Genomic DNA, 18,985 nt, shown 5'->3' on the forward strand with positions numbered 1-18,985 from the left:
CTGATAACCTTGATTCCTCCAAAATCCCCAAGATCTCGAAAGTGTGTTGAGTGCAATAATGACCCAAAGAGTACAAGTCAAAGTGTAAATATTAACATAGGGTTCTCACACTGAAAATATAAACATTGAATATTATCGAAGGTAAAGCAATGCTTTCTTGTTTTTACTGTAATGTGATAGAAGTACAGGGAAAAAATAATTTCATAGAGATGGGCAGGATGATTTGCAACAAGAAGTTGATTGCCCCATGGCTCTCATAGTAAACAAAGATCAAATGATCAGTAATAGTTACATTAAAGACTATAAAACAGAGTTCTCCGGCGAAGAACAAACAGAAACAGATACTTTCCTACTCTGTTCTCTAAGCAAAAAAATAAAGAAGAAGAAAATACAGGTAGTTACATATAAGATCTTCCTTACGGTTCCAGTTTCAAGGAAACAACGCGCGATTGTCTGTTACGCTTTGCCACCTTGACAAATACTATCGAGAGGCACGACGGAGCCCACCATGGCCTGCGTACCTTTTGCTCTCCTTTCAGGCAAGCAACTGGAAAAAAAATTGGTTTCATCACACAAACACAGATGGTATCTCAATGCAATTCAATTTTCACAGAAGAGCACAAATGCAGCTCTATGGAGCACAGTTTAAGAGAGGTTCAATCATAACAGAGTTATCATATTAAGAGGAGTTTGGAAGCGATCAGTAACACATTTATACTGTTGGTGCGTGGTACCAGTAGACTATATGAATGAATGGGAAACTAGATAAATGAATGGGAATAATGAATAGTGTGTGTGGTATCAGTAGACTATATGAATGAATGGGAATAATGAAGCACCCTGTCTCGCCCAGTCTCACCCAAATAAGTCAATCTACATGTGCTTTGACACTTTCCTCACGAATAATGGAAATTTTGCAATTTGCTATAATGATTGTACTGCTAGAGAATTACTTTGATAATCGCATAGTGTTAAAAGCAGTGGTTAAAAAAATAATTTTGAATAACACATTTTCATTTTCTTCATCCTCTTTTTCCAAATAACAGAGGAAGACTGCTTGAGGAACTTCTAATGAAGAGGTAACCTAAAAGTGTCTGTAATAGGCCAAAATGACATTTCCCGTTCAATGATAAGTGAAAAAATGTTTGAACTTTGAAGTCATACAAATGCATCAAAAGGAAAATGCTGACCTTTAATTCGCCTCAGCTCCTTGCACAGTGTGATAAAGTCTCCCCATTTCATGTGGCATCGCCTTATAAAACGAAGAATCTGCTCAGTAGTGAACATAGACATGCCTTCCAGGTACTCTCCATTGACACCATTTTCCTTAAATGTTTGCCGGTAACTCCCCAGATTTATCTCTTCCAACCATAGACCAACATCCTGTTCACAAGAGAATACACACATAAGATCCATGACACTGAGTCATAATCTTTATTTTTGATTGACAAGCACATTCGGATATAAAGTTCATCCAGGAGCAAAACAAAATTATGTTCTCATGTCACAACTATGAGAATAGTGCTCCACCCCATATAATATTTTGGATACATCTGTTCTTAATTTTCAACAGATCAGTAGCAATCCAGTACAAAAAAAGGGACTATCTAATGAACATAATTGTTTTCAGAAACCTTACAATTATATACATTACGGCCTAAAAGGTGAGCTGCCCTAGTCATAGTATTAGCTGACACAGAATCACTATAGAAGTTCAATATCTACATTAAATTTAGGCAACTCAACTTGTAATATTAAGTTAATCAGAATACACATTACTCCACCTCACCAAATATTACATGAAATCGTGAACCACCAAGAAAAAAAAAAGATGCAAACATTTTCTACTCATTACTACCCTGCAACTTAGCTGCAACGTATCAAATATACTGTTCTACTAACTCGTTGGAGTTATCAAATTCACGCTTTAGGTCATGAGCCCTGATCAATGGTGTAGAATACTTAGTTGTATCAAACCAGCCTCACCAGAAACATTTGGTAGCATTAAGTTACATTGATTGGTAGATAAAAACTTAACAGCATTATGAGTCAATATTCTGATACCTCATTTTGATAAGAAAATTCACTCACTCAAACCTAACAAGAAGTACAGCTACTGTAGTAACAGAGTAATACAGGTACGCAATTTCCCGTGAATTTAATAAATTTCAGACCCAAGGCACAGTAACTAAAAATTTCCGGCATATATTATATGATTGAATGAAAGTCCCTTGGTTTCATCAAGTTGATGAAATAAACAAAAACTTGAAACTAAACTGAGAGCTGTTCCACTCAGCAAACCCATCAACAACAAATTCAGAAGTGCAAGACATCAATAAAAACATAGCTCAATCACACAAGCACAAAATCACAAAGGCTGAATCATACAAACTCATATGCATAATTCACAACAGAAACTAAACAGAAAGACTCAAAACAAGATCTACTTTATCAAACAAAGAAATGATCCCCAAAAAACAAAAAAGAAACCCAAAAACGAGAAACACATAAAGTTCTAAACTTTATACCTCAACAGTCCAAATGAAGAAATCAAGAGGCTCCGGTGGCTGCTCTCTGCCCGTCTCCCTAACCATTACCCCCTTCCTTTTCAACACCTTCAATTATTCACAGAGACTCTCAGCCCCCAGAAACCAATAAAGATTGAATCTTTATCCAAAAAAAAGAAAAGAGAAGAGGAGATATTTGGGAATATGGCAGAGACTGACAGTTACCAAGATCCGATTTTTAATTTTGCTTTTTGGGTTGTACTTATATAATTTCTGGGAGGACCAAACAAAAAGTTGGAGAAAACTGGAGTTTGGGACTTACCCGCGAGGAAGGAGAGAGTGAGAATTTTGAGGGTATAAATTCTCTACATTTGTTTCAGAGAAAAGAGAGAGCCTCTGCAACTTCAATGACTCATTTGCTTTTCTCTGCCCACTCTCTTATTTTCTGTCTTTTAATGGACCCCCCATCTCACTCATTTTTCACTCTTTATTATTTTTCTTTTCTGTGCAATCTATTTTTTCTGGTTTTACCAAATTTCATTGCACAAAAAAGTGAGCTGCATTTTGTCTCTACATCAGCAAACTGTGTTAGGAAAGGATTAGAGTCATTGGACCAAAAAGGAATGTTAAAAGGGTAAACAATTACTTCTTTTTTTAATGTATAAATGCCTTATCTCGTTTTATTTGAAAAAGAAGTTAATGAGCCTAATTATGTTGAGGCGATAAGATATTTAGTTTAGTTGAAGTTTTTCTTAAATGGGTCGGTTCTAAAAATGGTTGTCTATAGATTCCAAGAATGTTGCAAACATAATGTTAATAATTATTGTAAGACCATATGATGGTGTGCTACAAAACTTTATAAATGGAAAAATAGGAAACAAATTTTAACAAATTAGTAATGTATCTTTCCTTTTTGAGAATAAAGTTAAATGCATCTAACTTAAATGCAAGTGTTAAAATTGATAAATCCGTAATAAAAATATTATTAAACATCACCGTTACAATGATCATATGACTTTAAACAGTCTTAATTTTTAATAATCCGGTTGTCACTACTACACAAGGGGATGAATATCATACTATACTCAATGGTCTAAATAACGGTTATCGACATCGTATCGGTTTTGTAAAATAAAGATATAACATATTTATCATTTTTAATAATTTTTAATTAAATTTAATATATATACATCAAAATATACTAAATAAACTTGAGAAATTAAAACGTATAGAAGTAAATGTACCAATAAACTTCATAAAAAATATTTGATTGTTTTGACAATTAAAATATATAAATAGTATTAATTAATAAAAATAGAGGTGATCATTCATCATAAACTCTCTCATCATCGTATGTTATCAACGAAAATTTCATTTTCTTTAAATTATTTTTTCAAAACGACGTGGTTTAAAAAAATATATTTAAAAAGCGCCGATATATCGGGTCAAACCGAGTTTGACCCGATATATCGTCATTTGACTTAATTTTTCGGGTTGACCGATATAATAGATCGATAAGCAAGATATCGTATCGTTTTCTTAATATCGGGAATATATCGAGGATATATCGGGATATTTAGAACATTGACTATACCTACACAGCTAGGTAGCACAGACACGTCTCTCAGCTACCGTAGTGCGTGTCCGACACGGACACGGACACGCCCGAACACGAGTATCAGAAATGGACACGGCCCGAACACGCGAGTATCTGCATCAGACACGCGGACACACACCAACTCATGATAAAAATGAAAGTGCTTATGGTGAGATTCAAACCTTGGTTATCCAAGGCACCCAACAACTCCTCAACCATTCAAACAAATTCAGTTTTTATTATATTTATGCACTTTAATATATATATATATATACATATATATATATAAGGAGAGAAAGTCGTGATAAAAGTAAGAATACTTGTGATGTGATTCGAACCTTGATTATCCAAGGTACTTATCAAGTCCTTAGCAATTCCAACAAGTTATGTTTTCATCATTTTAATGCATATTTTGACATATATATATATATACATCTAAATACTTTCAAATTTATAAAATTATTTTTTTAATAAATATATATTAAAATAATATTTAATTAACATATCTATCACGTGTCCGTATCCAAAATAAAATTTAATTTAACGTGTCTACTTATCATATTGTGTCAATATGGACACTCGTATCCGTGTCCGTACTACATAGCTACACAGTCAGGGTTGCACATGCTGACATGAACATCACTGGTAGTTACCCAACACTATCATTGTCCTTATAGGCCTAGACCACAAATGGTCTCATATTCATGAATTCCAAAATAATGTCACTGGCTAGTTAGGTTTATATTTCTAAGCAAATTAGTTTTGCTGGTGGTGGGATGTCATTTTCCCTTCTTTCTTCTCTTGGGTTATGTTGTCACCCACTTGATCTAGCTCCCGTAAACTCACTTTTAATTACGTGGTCCTTTATTAATAAACCCAATACAATGAATACGTAAGATTTCTTACCTTTCCTTGCTTTCCTTATATGTCTGGTGTTACTAGCACCAAACTCTTACAAAGGAAATTACATGGTGAAATAGGCTTGTGATATGCATTATTATCAATGATATTGTAACTTCACTCATTAAAATGAAATTTCACTGTTTTGATCAACATTATTTCTTAAAAACAAACCGTCTTGTGTGTTAATTGATAAGTAAATTTGTATCGTGAGTATATAATCTATAATGAAGGTTACTGATTCAAAACTTAATAGTAGAAAACTAAAAATAGGAGTTGAAAATAATACAAAATATATAAAACTCGGCCAAAAGGGGCAGATTCATAAGTACATGAGTATGAATCGTCAATCGTGTATAATTTTCCTTCACATAATTGCCATCCACATTAAGATTTGCACTGATCAACACGAGGAGGGGGGGACCAAGTGATGCAACTGGACAAGTATATCTGCATAGGCTCAAGTGCTTAACTAGGGATGGCTTTGTTGACTTGACCTCAAACCAATCGATTTGCTTTTGATTATAATTAACACAACTGATGAGAGGTTTTATTGAAGATGTAAACAAAGAATGAAGCACAGATTAGGAGCCAAAAATCATTGATATCAAAGCTCGCTAGACTTGAGAGGTTACTTAATAACACGTTTTACTGGTGAACCTCAATTGAAGATTCTCATTGTTACTCTGAGATGTAGTTGGCACTTGGCACTATATGCATTTATTTTTTGGTGGGAATGAAGCAGTATATGCATTAAGTTATATATTAGGGCACTAAGTGATATTCACCTGGTTAAGTTATATATTCACCTTGTTAATTACATTCATCATTATTCACAAATAGCTGAACATTGTGTTCTTAGTCAGAAACTGACCCGATGAACATTTCCTCAAGTTTAATGAATAATATTCCGACTCAAGCACCGACATATCAAATAGCTCAACATTAGGACGAAGTAAAAAAAACGAAGTAAAAAAACAACGAAGTAAAACCATCCAACTCGAGGGTCAAAAAGGCAAGGACTGTGATGAGTCGATGACTGTGACTCTCGCGAGCTCTCCCAAAACCCAAAACCCCTAACAACAATTTTCCCTCTCTTTTCTTTCTCTCTTCTCTCGCCGTGAAAACTAAGCCGGAAAATGTTCTCTCCGGGAACCAAAAAGCGGCCCAATGCCAACCCTCGCCGCGACCCAGCCACTCCTCTCTCCGAGATCCGCCGCTCCTCCCCGGACAATTCCTCCGTCCCCAATCGCCCCACCACCGGCACTCCCGCCCCCTGGGCTCCTCGCCTCTCCGTCCTCGCCAGGTAAACACCTCCCTCCATTCTCAATCACCCCTCAATTTCTCGATTCCAGTCGTTTATATAGCAGAGCTGTGTTAGTAAATGTAAATCTCATGCTTGATTTGAGCTGTTTCTGCAAATTTCTAGGGTTCTACCGAGTAATCAAAACGAAAAAGGAGATGAGATTAAGCCTGTGTATGTCGGCGAGGTTCCGCAAGTCGTTCGTGATGAACAGGCCAGTATGCTCCAGAAGCATGTTCATGGTTAGTGTAATCTGCTTCATCTAGCTTAGGTTTTCCAAATCGATTTAGAGCTTTGAGGAGGATGTAGTGTGTGTTTACTGTTGAATGTTGTTGCAGGTGATGCTTCCGTGTCCGGTGGGATGGAGAGAGGGACATCGTTGGCATGGATTATATGCGGAAGCAGGCTGTTTGTCTGGAGCTATCTGTTTCCTGCTTCGTCGGCGAATTGCGCGGTGCTTGAGATTCCCGGGAGTGTTTTCCAAGGTGGAGAGAGGAGCGGTGGGAGCTCGTGGATGCTGCGTGTTGTTAGTTGGGATAATGTGTCTATGAGAACGAAGAAAGTCGTGAAGCAATGTAGCTCGGCTGGTGTTGTACTGTGTAATAAGAAGACGCGGGCTGTGGTGTATTGGCCTGATATTTACGGTGAAGGGAGAGCTGATCCGGTGGTTAGTGTTGCGTCTTCTGATGAATTGGAGGTGGCGTCCTCCTCGTCCGTTGATAGGAAGACTCCACTAAGGAGGCAGCTGTTGCTTCGCAGGAACAGGAGTAGTTTGACCGGATCTTGTACTTTTAACTCTTTCATTGCTTGTGCAGTCCCTGATTGCCAAAAAGAGTGTGTTGCAGTTGCTTGTAGTTCGAATGGTGAGCTATGGCAGTTTCATTGTAGCCACTCTGGTGTTAGCCGTGAGAAAGTATATCAACACGATCAGACTTCATCCTCCCAAGGGGGTGACAGTGGCAGCAAGGGCTATCCAAGGTCACTGACCTGGTGTTTTCCAAATCTCAATGTGCAGGAATCCAGCCGGCAATTTGTTGTTCTGACAGATTGCGAGCTGCAATGCTTTAGCATTGAGCTTTCTCCTGATTATGCTGTGTCAAAGCTCTGGTCTCATGAGATTATAGGCTCAGATGGTGAGCGGGGTATTAAGAAGGATTTAGCTGGCCAGAAGCGAATCTGGCCTCTTGACATGCAGGTAGACTATCATGGTAAAGTGACAACCATTCTAGTTGCTACATTCTGCTTGGACCGAGGTAGTAGTTCAAGCTACACACAGTATTCTCTTTTGACCATGCAAAATAAATCTGGAGGTAATATATCATCTGCTCAAGAAACAGTTTTAGAGAGAAAAGATCCAATCCAGGTGATCATTCCAAAAGCAAGAGTAGAAGATGAAGACTTCTTATTCTCCATGAGACTGCGGGTAGGGGGAAAGCCTTCTGGATCAGCAATTATACTTTCTGGTGATGGAACTGCGACAGTATCTCATTATTATAGGACGACTACACGGCTCTATAAATTTGACCTACCTTATGATGCTGGAAAGGTTTTAGATGCTTCAATTCTTCCTTCTTCAGATGATGGTGAAGAAGGGGCATGGGTTGTTCTAACTGAAAACGCAGGGATATGGGCAATACCCGAGAAGGCTGTTATGATTGGTGGAGTCGAACCTCCTGAGCGAAGTTTATCACGTAAAGGTAGCTCAAATGAGGGATTCGCACAAGAAGAGAGAAAGAACCTTACATTTGCAGGTAATCTTGCTCCTAGAAGGGCTAGTTCTGAAGCATGGGATGCTGGAGATAGACAAAGGGTTACGCCTGTAATTTCACGTCAAACTGCCCAAGATGAAGAATCAGAAACTTTACTGAGCCAGCTTTTTCATGATTATCATTTACATGGGCAGGTTGATGCATCACTTGAAAAGCTAAAAAATGTTGGGGCATTTGAAAGGGACAGAGAGACAAATGTTTTTGCACGATTGAGCAAATCAATTGTTGATACCTTAGCTAAACATTGGACAACAACAAGAGGAGCTGAGATTTTGGCAATGGCCGTGGTATCCTCCCAACTCATGGATAAGCAACAGAAGCATACAAAATTTCTGGAGTTTCTTGCTCTTTCCAAATGTCATGAGGAGCTATGTTCTAAACAGAGTATGTTCTCATAAGTAATCTACTTGCAACATTTGTTATTTTGATGTCAGCATGTCAAAAGCAATGTGTTCAGTGGTATAAATACGCATCTATACTGTCACATATTGACTGATTAGGATTTAGACTATATTCCAGAGGTTTATTTATTTAGAAATGAGCTGGACAATTATAAGCGAACCATGTAGGGAGCTTCTTATTTTCTCTATTGTGCTCAACTGCTAATTTGTCTCTCCATTATATCTGGTATGGAGTATTAATTATTACTTTGGAATCATAAGCTTAATGAGTATATGAAATAGTGCTTCAGTGGGCTTCTGTTGACCATGCTAAAGATTTTAGTTTTTACTGGCAGGATATTCTTTGCAAATTATCTTGGAACATGGTGAAAAACTGGCTGGAATGATTCAACTACGGGAATTGCAAAACATTATCAGCCAGAATCGCTCCAGTGGACCCAACACCTCCCGCTCTAGTTCAGAAACTCAAATATCTGGTGCTCTGTGGGATCTTATTCAATTAGTTGGTGATAGAACCCGTCGGAATACAGTCCTTCTAATGGACAGAGACAATGCTGAAGTATTTTACAGTAAAGTTTCTGATCTTCAAGAAGTGTTTTCCTGCTTAGACAAGCAGCTGGAGTATGTAATCCCTGCAGGGCAGCCTTTTGGGGTCCAGGTACAAAGAGCATGTGAACTCTCAAATGCATGTGTGAGTATTGTTCGTGCAGCAATGCAATACAGAAACGAGCATCACTTGTGGTATCCACCACCTGAGTGCTTAACCCCCTGGTATTGCCAAGCTGTTGTACGCAATGGGATGTGGCAGGTTGCTTCCTTTATGCTGCAACTGTTGAAAGAGGCATCTCAAATTGATGTCTCTTCAAAATCAGATTTATATTGTCATCTAGAAGTGCTGGCTGAAGTTCTGCTCGAGGCATATGCTGGTTCTGTCACCGCTAAAGTTGAACTAGGTCAAGAACACAAAGGCTTATTGGATGAGTATTGGAACAGAAGGGATGCACTTATGGCCTCACTATATAACCAAATCAAAGATTCTGTGGAAGTTGGGCATGAGGTAATTTTTATCATGTCGAGAAAGAATTATTATATTTTATAGTTTAATTATTTTTATCAACAATATCTTTACCTTGTCATTTTGGTCCGGAATAAGTATACATTGTTGAATTTTCTTTTTTTTGCAGAATTTGATTGAAGGATCTGATGAGGTCAATGGAGAAATTCTTGGGAAGCTTTCTTCATGTTTGCTTCCCATGGCAAAGCGGCACGAATGCTACAGTATATTATGGAAAATATGTTGTGACATTGATGATTCTGAATTACTAAAAAATCTGATGGTATGATTTTGATTTTGATATTGCTCGTTTATTAACAGTTTCTGATACTTATAGAATGGTTTCTTTGTTGCTCCTTCACCCATCGTATGATCTACTAGTGTCACTTTTGACATTTTAATTAAATGTGATGTGATTTTGGGCTGTCGGACCCCACTTAGACCTAAATGATTTAATCAAGTTTAGAGCCAAACTTGTCCTTCTGTTTCCACATCCTTGATGAAGTGGTGTGCTTTAAATAGCTAAAGCTGCAGAAGCTTCAGTTATTTGGTGGTGGTGTTGTGACGAAACATGTTTTTTAAGTGGTTGACTTTTGTGCTTGTGCACAGTTATTAATTGTAGTAGTTCAAAACGATGTTTTTCAATTAACCACTGAAGCACATTGACATACCTTGGTTGGTTTTCTGAACCTCTCTCTCTCTCTCTCTCTCTTTGTATTTTTAAAAACTTTGAAATCTACAATAATACAATTATGTCTTCTTAGGTATATATATTTTCACCATTTTCCAATGTTATGTTATGTTTCACTCTTCTCCATCTTTATCATTTTCCTTGCAGAGATTGATGGTTTGATTTCCCTTTTTCTTTTCACTTTAATTGAAATAAATAATTATAAATCTTTTGATTTTCTCATTTACACGATAATTGTTTATCATATACAGCATGACAGCATGGGACCTAATGGAGGGTTCAGTTACTATGTGTTTAAACAACTGTATGCGAGGAAACAATTTTCCAACCTTCTCAGGCTTGGGGAAGAGTTTCATGAAGCACTCTCAATATTTTTAAAGTACCATCCAGATCTTCTGTGGCTTCATCAAGTGTTTCTTCATCAGTTTTCCTCAGCTTCAGACACTCTTCATGAATTAGCTTGTTCTCAAGAAGAAAGCTCAATTTCAGAGGCTGAAGATGAAACTGGTCCTGGGCAATTGACTACATTACTGAAGCTGGCAGATAGAAAGCGTCTTCTGAATCTCTCGAAAATAGCTGCAATTGCAGGTTCCTACTAATTTTTCCTTCCTTTCCTGTGTGGTTCACTGCTTCAGGGTGTTGTAGCTGCATTATTAAATATCATTCGGGGAGAAAAATATGGGATAACTTCTTTTGTGTTTGGTTTGAACTAATGTAGAGTATTATGTGACCACTTAAATTATTTGCTTTGCTACCAGGTAAGGATGCTGACTGTGAGTTCAAAGTGAAACGCATTGAGGCTGATTTGAAGATCCTAAAAGTGCAGGTTAGTTCAGACAAAATTTTCTAGAATGGATTACTACAACATCTTAGTTTAGCTTTTACTTTATGTAAAAGAACTTTGATTTTCTTCATTCCGAGCATGTTCTCTTGCAGGAAGAAGTGATGGAACTCCTTTCTTCGGATGAGACAAAGCAAAACCTTGACAAGCTGCTACTTCATCCCGAAGATCTTATCAAGCTGTGCCTTGAAGGTGAAAACGCCGAGCTCACCATGCGGGCGTTTGATGTACTTGCATGGACCAGCGCCTCTTTTCGCCGAACCCGTGCAAGTCTTTTAGAGGATTGCTGGAGAAATGCCGCTGATCAAGATGATTGGAGTAAACTGTACCAAGCATCAGTATCTGAAGGGTGGAGTGATGAGGAAACCTTGCAGAACCTGAAGGACACGGTACTTTTTCAGGCTTCAAGTAGATGTTATGGGCCTGAAGCCGAGACTTTTGAAGAAGGGTTTGATGAAGTGCTCACAGTGAGACAAGAAACTATGGAGCCCTCAACCATGAAAGATTCAGGTTCTTCTGTGGAGGCCATACTTATGCAGCACAAGGATTACTCGGAGGCAGGGAAGCTGATGCTCACTGCAATCATGCTAGGTAGTTTACAGTACGATACCATAGAGGAGGGTCCTGTTCCTATGGAATGACAGTCAATAGTTGATGAGTTGTTGTTTCTTAATACGCGACTGTAATTAACACAGAACCTTTAGCTTACTAGTTGATTCATTACAGGATTTACAGCTCTCTAGTCTCTTAACCTTGCTTTCTTTTTGAGGGAGAATGATTTGTTCCGAATATGAGCTCTACTAACTCTAGGGTTTTCAATAACAAAGGAAATGCAAGAACTGGTGAACCTGAATTTTAACCTGGTCAGATAGCCGGAGAGTACTTTTTCATTACCATGAATTAGAAGAGATCACTGTTCAGTTGAAAATTATTTGCTGATGTTGCACAATGGCATCTGATTTGCATTTACGTGTGCTTCATTTGAGCCAATACAATTTTGGCCTTGTATCAACAACTAGTTCTTACAGGAAAATAAACCTATCGTTATCCAAGTCGGTCTTCTGTATACATTTCCACACAACCGCGTACAGCGCGTTCGGATCCTAAAGAATGGTAGGTATGCTATATAGTATCAGCCTGAATTGTATGTTTTCCGGCGGAAAGCTTTGTTCGTAACATGAGACATGAAATGAGATACTGAACCTGCCAGAGCGTTTGAGTTCATTTTAGTTACCAACAATAATTGGAATGGATTCTAATGCATTTACAAATCCAATTTTCTCACTTATTTAAATTTCTCTCTGTTACTAACATTGAAATTTGTTCACGTCATCGGTTATTTCAAATAATCAGCATGCCACAGTTCATTTCCATATATGCAAAATCAACATTAAGTTGCATTTATCTATGAAAGTCATAAGTTCGACGGGTAATCAAATCTCATCAAAATTCGCCTATCAACCTAACCAAGACAGAATGAGATTGTTGTCTTGCATGCTTGTCCCTTCCCAACTACTAATCTAATAGAAAACAAAGTCTAAAGAACCCTAATATTCCTTCTTTTTGTCTCTCAAATTTTTATGGAATTATAAAGTCAGTCTTCTCCTTCCATTTCCAATTTTCCACAGAACCGCGTACACATGGCATTCTACCATTACCAACTTCCTGAAGGGAGAAGAATGGTAGTGTAAGTCTACTACACAAACTGATCAGATTAACTGCCACTTTTTTTATACCCCATTTGTCATCAAACTTATCTCTAAGGCAGCGCTTCTGGGTATATTCTGGGCAATATTGCAGCGATGTCAACATGTCAACAAGGCTAGGGGACTCTGGAACAGTTAAAAGAAAATAATATTTAAGAGAAGCTTCCTGGTAACTTCAATCTTGAGGAAGCTTCCTAACTGGTTCCTCCAGCTGCCTATAAAATGAGTTCAATAGCTCTCTTTACAACTCACAAATTCACCACTCTCTCTTCTCTGTATTGTTGCACTGCATATTCGTTCTGTTATAGAAAGAATTCTCTTTTTGTCTGACAAGATCACTCCCCTCACTCCCCACCTGTCCTAGTTCTAAGCTCTAAGTCTCTAACCCATTATATATAGCTCCCTTTCCATATCTGGTCGATCAAATCTTTGTCTTCTTACCTTTTGTTTTCTTCCTTCGGTGTCTTTCTATACGTTTTGGCTTTCTCTGCCATGCATACTTACGTAGGAGAGCATATACTTTTTCGTTGAGCTGTTAGAAGCACTCAATAACTCGTTGAGATCTTAGTTATCCATATATCTTTACATTACTTTGAGCAAAGTTAGGACTTAGGAGCAAAGGCTCATTGGTATTTGCAGTATATTTGCTGGAGTACTTTAATTACCTCTGCTAATGAGCATCAGTCATGTCGTTCTTTCCTCATCTGCATAAATTAGATTGAGTACTCTAGCTTCTGGACTCAGTACTGATCATCCTGTCTAATGCTCCTAACCAGACCAAAGTCTTAACAAGCTTGTCTTTAACATTTTAACCTGCAAGGTTCTGCTACCAGATTCTTTTCCATTTTTTTCTCTGATTTTCTTGCTCAAGAAACATGTCAGACAGTACCAATGGTGATCAAGCTTCTCCGGGCGTCAGCAACCCGACTCTTGCTACTGGCCTTCTCCTTCGAACAGTGAGTGGCTATGTTCAATATGAGCACCGCAAGAAGAGCCGCTGGTTTAAGTACATCGCTATTGGGGTTTTCATCTGGCGCACCAGAACCAAACCTCGCCTCCGCAGAGCAAAGGCCCCTTTTCATCGACGGTTTTTGAACTGGGTTGCTCCCCTTGACGTGAGACAGAACGTCTCACACCTCACATCCTACTTCAAGGTAGCAATTTACAATTATTAAACGGTTAACCATTTTTTTAAAGTTAATGTTTTGTGCCTAAACTTACCAAGTCATTTCATCCACCATGTCACAGGATCGCGCTGTCTATATGGCTTTATTAGCTCCAGCGACTCCAACAACGCCGCCGGATGCTGCTGCCTCACACTGTGTGATTGACATCCCTCTCCAAGATCTGAAGGAGGTTGCTCGCATTGTGAGAGAGAAGGACTTGAATGCACTGCGAGCACAGGGTGGTGTTGATGGTGTTTCAAGACTTCTCAGGTCTCACTCTGAGGTAGCAACTGCTTCAGCAGCAAATTAATCCTCTTCTTTGAGTTTAGTTTAACTTGACAGAGAATGATCATACACTTTTACTAAGTCGTTTGATCCACCAAATTACAGGATCATGCTGGTGATGGTGGTCAATCTCCACAACTAGCATGCAAGACTACAAAATTCTTTCACTTTTTCTTGAAGGCTTGCAATCAGTACACAATCTTTTTCCTCTTCGTTTCAGCTGTTCTGCAATTTGCTATTGAGTTCATGAAGCAAGGAGTCAAACAAGGGTGGCATGACGGTGTTGCCATACTTATTACTGTACTCGTACTGGTTGCTTTCCCTTCAGCTGGGAATTATCGCAAAGAGAAGAAGAAGGTGAAGCAGTTGATGGAAAGGAACAAATCTCTGGTGAATGTTGAGAAAAATGGGGAATCTAGAGCGGTTATGGTTTCAAATGTTTCGGTGGGAGACATTGTTCATTTGAAGAAGGGTGATCAGGCTCCTGCTGATGGCTTGTTCATAGATCATGGTCTTGAATTGGTCTTGGATGAGGTATTGAGCCCCACAATTGATTTTGAAAACAACCCATTTGTGTTATCTGGTTCAAAAGTTATTGAGGGTCAGGGTCGAATGGTTGTGACATCTGTTGGTGTCAATACAGCTTTTGCAGAAATGCTGAGCTTGGTGAATGAGGATCACAATCCAAATGGGAAGACTCTATTACAAGCTTTGTTGGACAAACCATATACTTATATGGAGTATCTTGCCTGTTCTGTTTCAATTCTGATTGCTGTTGTGGTGCTAATACGATTACTAGTATTCAGGAAGCATGACAACTACAATGACAGGCCAGACCTGAAAGGAGAAGTTTCAGTGAGCCTGCTGATGAATATTTTCGAGAAGTTTTACTTGAAAACTCAAGGAAGGGTCTCTACTCTAGTAAGTGTTCTTGCTACTGTGGTAATAGGGATACAACATGGAATGCCTTTTGTGATTTCCCTTGCACTTTGTCAATGGAAGAAGAAGGTAATCCAGAACCGGGCAGATCCTCGGAACCCATTAGCCTGTGTTACCTTGGGCCTCATAACAGTCATCTGCATCGAAACAACTAGTGAGAAGTTGTGTAACCAGATGGAGGTTATAGACTTTTGGATACGTGAAAAGGATTTAGGCAATGAAGTGGAGTCTGATCAGACTGAAAAATTTGCTCTGAAAGGATTATGTCAAGAGATCTCTGCCACCGCAGCAAACGATTCATTCATTTCTTCAATCAAGAACAGATGGGGTACTACTGACATGGAGGTTTTGGAACAGCCATTTGCAATTCTGAAAGAGAGTAAGTTAAGCTCAACTGAGAAATGCACTGCCATTTTGGTGAGGAAAACTGGGAGTGATGAACAAGACATGCAGCTGCATGTGAATGGGGATGCATCAGCCATCTTAGACATGTGTTCACATTACATTTATAAGACAGAGGAAAGCCCTATTATGGAAAACCAGAAGAGAGAGTTTAAGCAAAAGATTAAGAGAATGGAGGAGAAGGGTCTTAGACCAATTGCATATGCTTACAAGAAAACAGATGTTGAGGAAGTCACTGAATACGGTTTCCAATTGTTTGCAGTGGTGGGAGTGAAATGTCCATATCAAGAAGAGCTGAAAATGGCAGTGGAGGCTTTTAGAAATGCTGGAATAAGAATCAAATTGGTGTCCGAGGACGAGCTCTCAATAGTGAATGCTCGAGCTTCTGATCTAGGAATTTTTAACCCTGGTGATGAGGCACTTAAAGGTGTTGATTTCCGAAGACTGAACTCCATGGAGAGGATGAATAGGGTGGATTTGATATCTGTGATGGGAAGTTCTCTCCCAAAGGACAAGCTTCTCATGGTAGAGCGCCTAAAGAGAAATGGTCACATAGTGGCATTCTATGGAGGGCTAAATGTAAACGATACCCCGACTTTGAAAGAAGCTGATGTTGGGATCACAGAGAATATCTGGAGCACTGAAAAGGCTAGAGACAATGCTGATATGATAGTTAAAGATGACTGCTTGTGGTTCCTCAATTTGAAGTATGCAAGATGTGCTTACCACAATATTCAGAACTTCTGTCAAGTTCAGCTCACATGTTGCATATCAGGGTTGCTAGTAACATTAGTAGTAACAATGCATTCAGGGGACTCACCATTGACCGCAATTCACTTGATTTGGGTGAACTTGATATCATGTCTTCTAGGTGGCCTAATGATGGTAATGGAGTTAAAAGGCCAGGAGCTACTTCCTCAAAGACCACTGGCGTCTAGGACTCAGCCACTCATGACCAATGCCATATGGAAAACCATAATCATTCAATTTCTATACCAGGCTTCCATCTTGCTGCTCTTACATTTCATGGGAGATGCAATACCGAGCATGAACCAAGGCGTCCGGGGTACCATGGTGTTCAACATTTACACCTTGTGTCAGGTTCTTAATCTGTTTAGGGCCATGGACTTAGTGAACAAGGAAGTACTGAATGTTGTTCTTCAGAGCTATTGGTTTTTGATGGCCTTTGGAGCTGTTATGATCATGCAGGTGGTGATTGTTGAGTTTGGGAAAGGACTAGCCAGTGGTGTGAGGTTGGATGCAGTACAGTGGGCATTTTGCCTCTTTCTTGCTGTTCTTTCATGGCCATTTCATTGCGCCATAATTTCACAACTTTCTCACTTTCGAAGAGAAAACTTGTCACTTTCTCTTCCAAATTTGAGGATGTCAAGTAGAGGTAGACTTTGCATCTGTGCTTCATTGTTCCTCATCTTCTCTGTATCATATTGTTTCGAAGCAGATGAAGCACATATAGGCACAACATAGTATTTAGGTTAGTTTCACATGAAATGGTAAACAATCCATATATGTGTTTTGGTTTCATTGTATTCCATACCCTCTGCATAATTTGCACACTGTCATTGTAAATGTTAATATCTTCTTCTCAATTTTTTATATTTGTAAATGCAATCTAAAAAAGTTAAAATATTAGCAGTGGAAATAAAGAAAGTGTACAAATTTGTGTAACAAAATATTTGTCCTTTTGGTTAGAGCTACATGAACTTGAATATGCAAACTTCTGTGGCTTGTAATCACCAACCACAGATATTGCAGCATATCAATTCCCTGCCAGATGGCTAAGGAAACACCTCTACTTCTCCATGGAAGAATCAGAAAGGAAATCTAAATCCCAAATAGAACCAATAGGATGCTGCTGATGTGTAGATATCCTAATCCACATCATCTCCTCATTCCCATTATAACCTCCCCCCACTATCTCCCTATTCTAAACATCCTCATCTCTTAGCTTAAACAACTCAACCTCTATTTCAGAGAGAAACATAGTCATGGCAACCTCTGCTATCCAGCAATCCGCCTTTGCCGGCCAGACTGCTTTGAAGCCATCAAATGAGCTAGTCCGAAAGATCGGCGGCCTCGGCGGTGGCCGTATCTCCATGAGGCGCACTGTCAAAAGTGCCCCAGAAAGCATTTGGTAAGTACATTTTGAGAAGTTTGCGTATTCATGATGAATTGATCAGCTGTAAAAGTTGCACCAGAAAAATTATGGTCACTTGTGAAATTACATTGAAATGACACCATAATTCAACATGAGTTCATTCTATATGCTATCACTTACCATCCAAAGTTCTAATTTAAATGACTAATGCTTCGATCTAGTTGTAATATCACTTATAATATATGGATTTGAAAGATATCATATGAATCATTTACTCTACATTTCTAAATCGAATTACACAAAAGAAACGTTGATGATCGTATTGCTGAGTTTTACACTAGCTTACACATTACATGTAATTGATATAAACCAGGTACGGTCCAGACCGCCCAAAATACTTGGGCCCATTTTCCGAGCAAACTCCATCCTACTTGACCGGTGAATTCCCCGGTGACTATGGATGGGACACTGCTGGATTATCCGCAGACCCCGAGACCTTTGCCAAGAACCGTGAACTTGAGGTGATCCACTGCCGATGGGCCATGCTTGGTGCATTGGGCTGTGTCTTCCCAGAAGTCTTGTCCAAGAATGGTGTCACATTCGGCGAGGCTGTTTGGTTCAAGGCCGGGTCTCAAATCTTCTCCGAGGGCGGCCTGGACTACCTCGGCAACCCAAACCTCGTCCACGCCCAGAGCATCTTGGCAATCTGGGCCTGCCAGGTTGTCCTCATGGGCTTCATTGAGGGTTACAGAGTTGGAGGAGGCCCTCTCGGTGAGGGTCTTGACCCACTTTACCCCGGAGGTGCCTTTGACCCACTTGGACTTGCTGATGACCCAGAAGCCTTTGCTGAGCTCAAGGTGAAGGAAATCAAGAATGGAAGGCTGGCAATGACCTCCATGTTCGGTTTCTTTGTTCAGGCAATTGTTACCGGAAAGGGGCCAATTGAGAACCTCTACGACCACGTTGCTGATCCCGTGGCCAACAATGCATGGGCATATGCCACCAACTTCGTCCCCGGAAAGTGAAGCGGAAACTGAGAATCGTCTGTATTACCCAAACTTGTTAGCTATGTTGAGGTTGTCTTTCTCTGGACCCCGTTATTAGTTCTGATGTACTCTACTAGTAGATGTTCCTTGTGAGGAAACCACTGTGTGCAGTAAAAAAACACCCGGTTCTAGTGCTTGAAACTCGTTGTTTTGTCTACCTGTGCTGCACATCCACCATGTGCATGTCAACAGATGCAACTTATTACTGCGATATATTGGTAAATCTAAATCATAAGTAAATGAGCTGCTTCAACTACCTAAA

The 18,985-nt window shown here is 39.2% G+C and overlaps 4 protein-coding genes across 6 annotated transcripts; 3 read left to right on the forward strand and 1 right to left on the reverse strand.

Annotated features, from left to right (window-relative positions):
• Positions 1–183: 183 nt before the first annotated feature.
• Positions 184–2,938, reverse strand: LOC126799068 (uncharacterized). 2 transcript variants are annotated; one of them, XM_050526185.1, is made up of 4 exons: positions 2,830–2,938; positions 2,529–2,615; positions 1,191–1,383; positions 184–547 (listed from the first exon to the last, which is right to left on the reverse strand). In XM_050526185.1, the coding sequence occupies exons 2-4, from the start codon at positions 2,592–2,594 to the stop codon at positions 417–419; spliced, it is 390 nt and encodes a 129-aa protein (XP_050382142.1). In that variant the 5' UTR covers positions 2,595–2,615; positions 2,830–2,938; the 3' UTR covers positions 184–416. The 2 variants fall into 2 exon arrangements, with proteins under 2 accessions (XP_050382142.1, XP_050382140.1); XM_050526183.1 differs by lacking the exon at positions 2,830–2,938 and having other exon boundaries at positions 2,529–2,815.
• A 3,129-nt stretch (positions 2,939–6,067) lies between these two features.
• LOC126797256 (nuclear pore complex protein NUP133) lies at positions 6,068–11,859 on the forward strand. Its single transcript, XM_050523913.1, has 8 exons — positions 6,068–6,310; positions 6,434–6,549; positions 6,646–8,460; positions 8,813–9,534; positions 9,662–9,814; positions 10,474–10,810; positions 10,981–11,048; positions 11,159–11,859. The coding sequence occupies exons 1-8, from the start codon at positions 6,144–6,146 to the stop codon at positions 11,702–11,704; spliced, it is 3,924 nt and encodes a 1,307-aa protein (XP_050379870.1). The 5' UTR covers positions 6,068–6,143; the 3' UTR covers positions 11,705–11,859.
• A 1,177-nt stretch (positions 11,860–13,036) lies between these two features.
• On the forward strand, positions 13,037–17,168 carry LOC126800564 (calcium-transporting ATPase 12, plasma membrane-type-like). Of its 2 annotated transcripts, XM_050527944.1 has the most exons (3): positions 13,037–13,923; positions 14,018–14,218; positions 14,326–17,168. In XM_050527944.1, the coding sequence occupies exons 1-3, from the start codon at positions 13,645–13,647 to the stop codon at positions 17,044–17,046; spliced, it is 3,201 nt and encodes a 1,066-aa protein (XP_050383901.1). In that variant the 5' UTR covers positions 13,037–13,644; the 3' UTR covers positions 17,047–17,168. The 2 variants fall into 2 exon arrangements, with proteins under 2 accessions (XP_050383901.1, XP_050383902.1); XM_050527945.1 differs by lacking the exon at positions 13,037–13,923 and having other exon boundaries at positions 14,118–14,218; positions 14,441–17,168.
• A 332-nt stretch (positions 17,169–17,500) lies between these two features.
• LOC126800565 (chlorophyll a-b binding protein 37, chloroplastic) lies at positions 17,501–18,944 on the forward strand. The gene is made up of 2 exons (XM_050527947.1): positions 17,501–17,713; positions 18,051–18,944. The coding sequence occupies exons 1-2, from the start codon at positions 17,568–17,570 to the stop codon at positions 18,700–18,702; spliced, it is 798 nt and encodes a 265-aa protein (XP_050383904.1). The 5' UTR covers positions 17,501–17,567; the 3' UTR covers positions 18,703–18,944.
• Positions 18,945–18,985: the final 41 nt, after the last annotated feature.

This window comes from Argentina anserina, chromosome 6 (assembly GCF_933775445.1).
Source record: "Argentina anserina chromosome 6, drPotAnse1.1, whole genome shotgun sequence".
Lineage (NCBI taxonomy): Eukaryota > Viridiplantae > Streptophyta > Magnoliopsida > Rosales > Rosaceae > Argentina > Argentina anserina.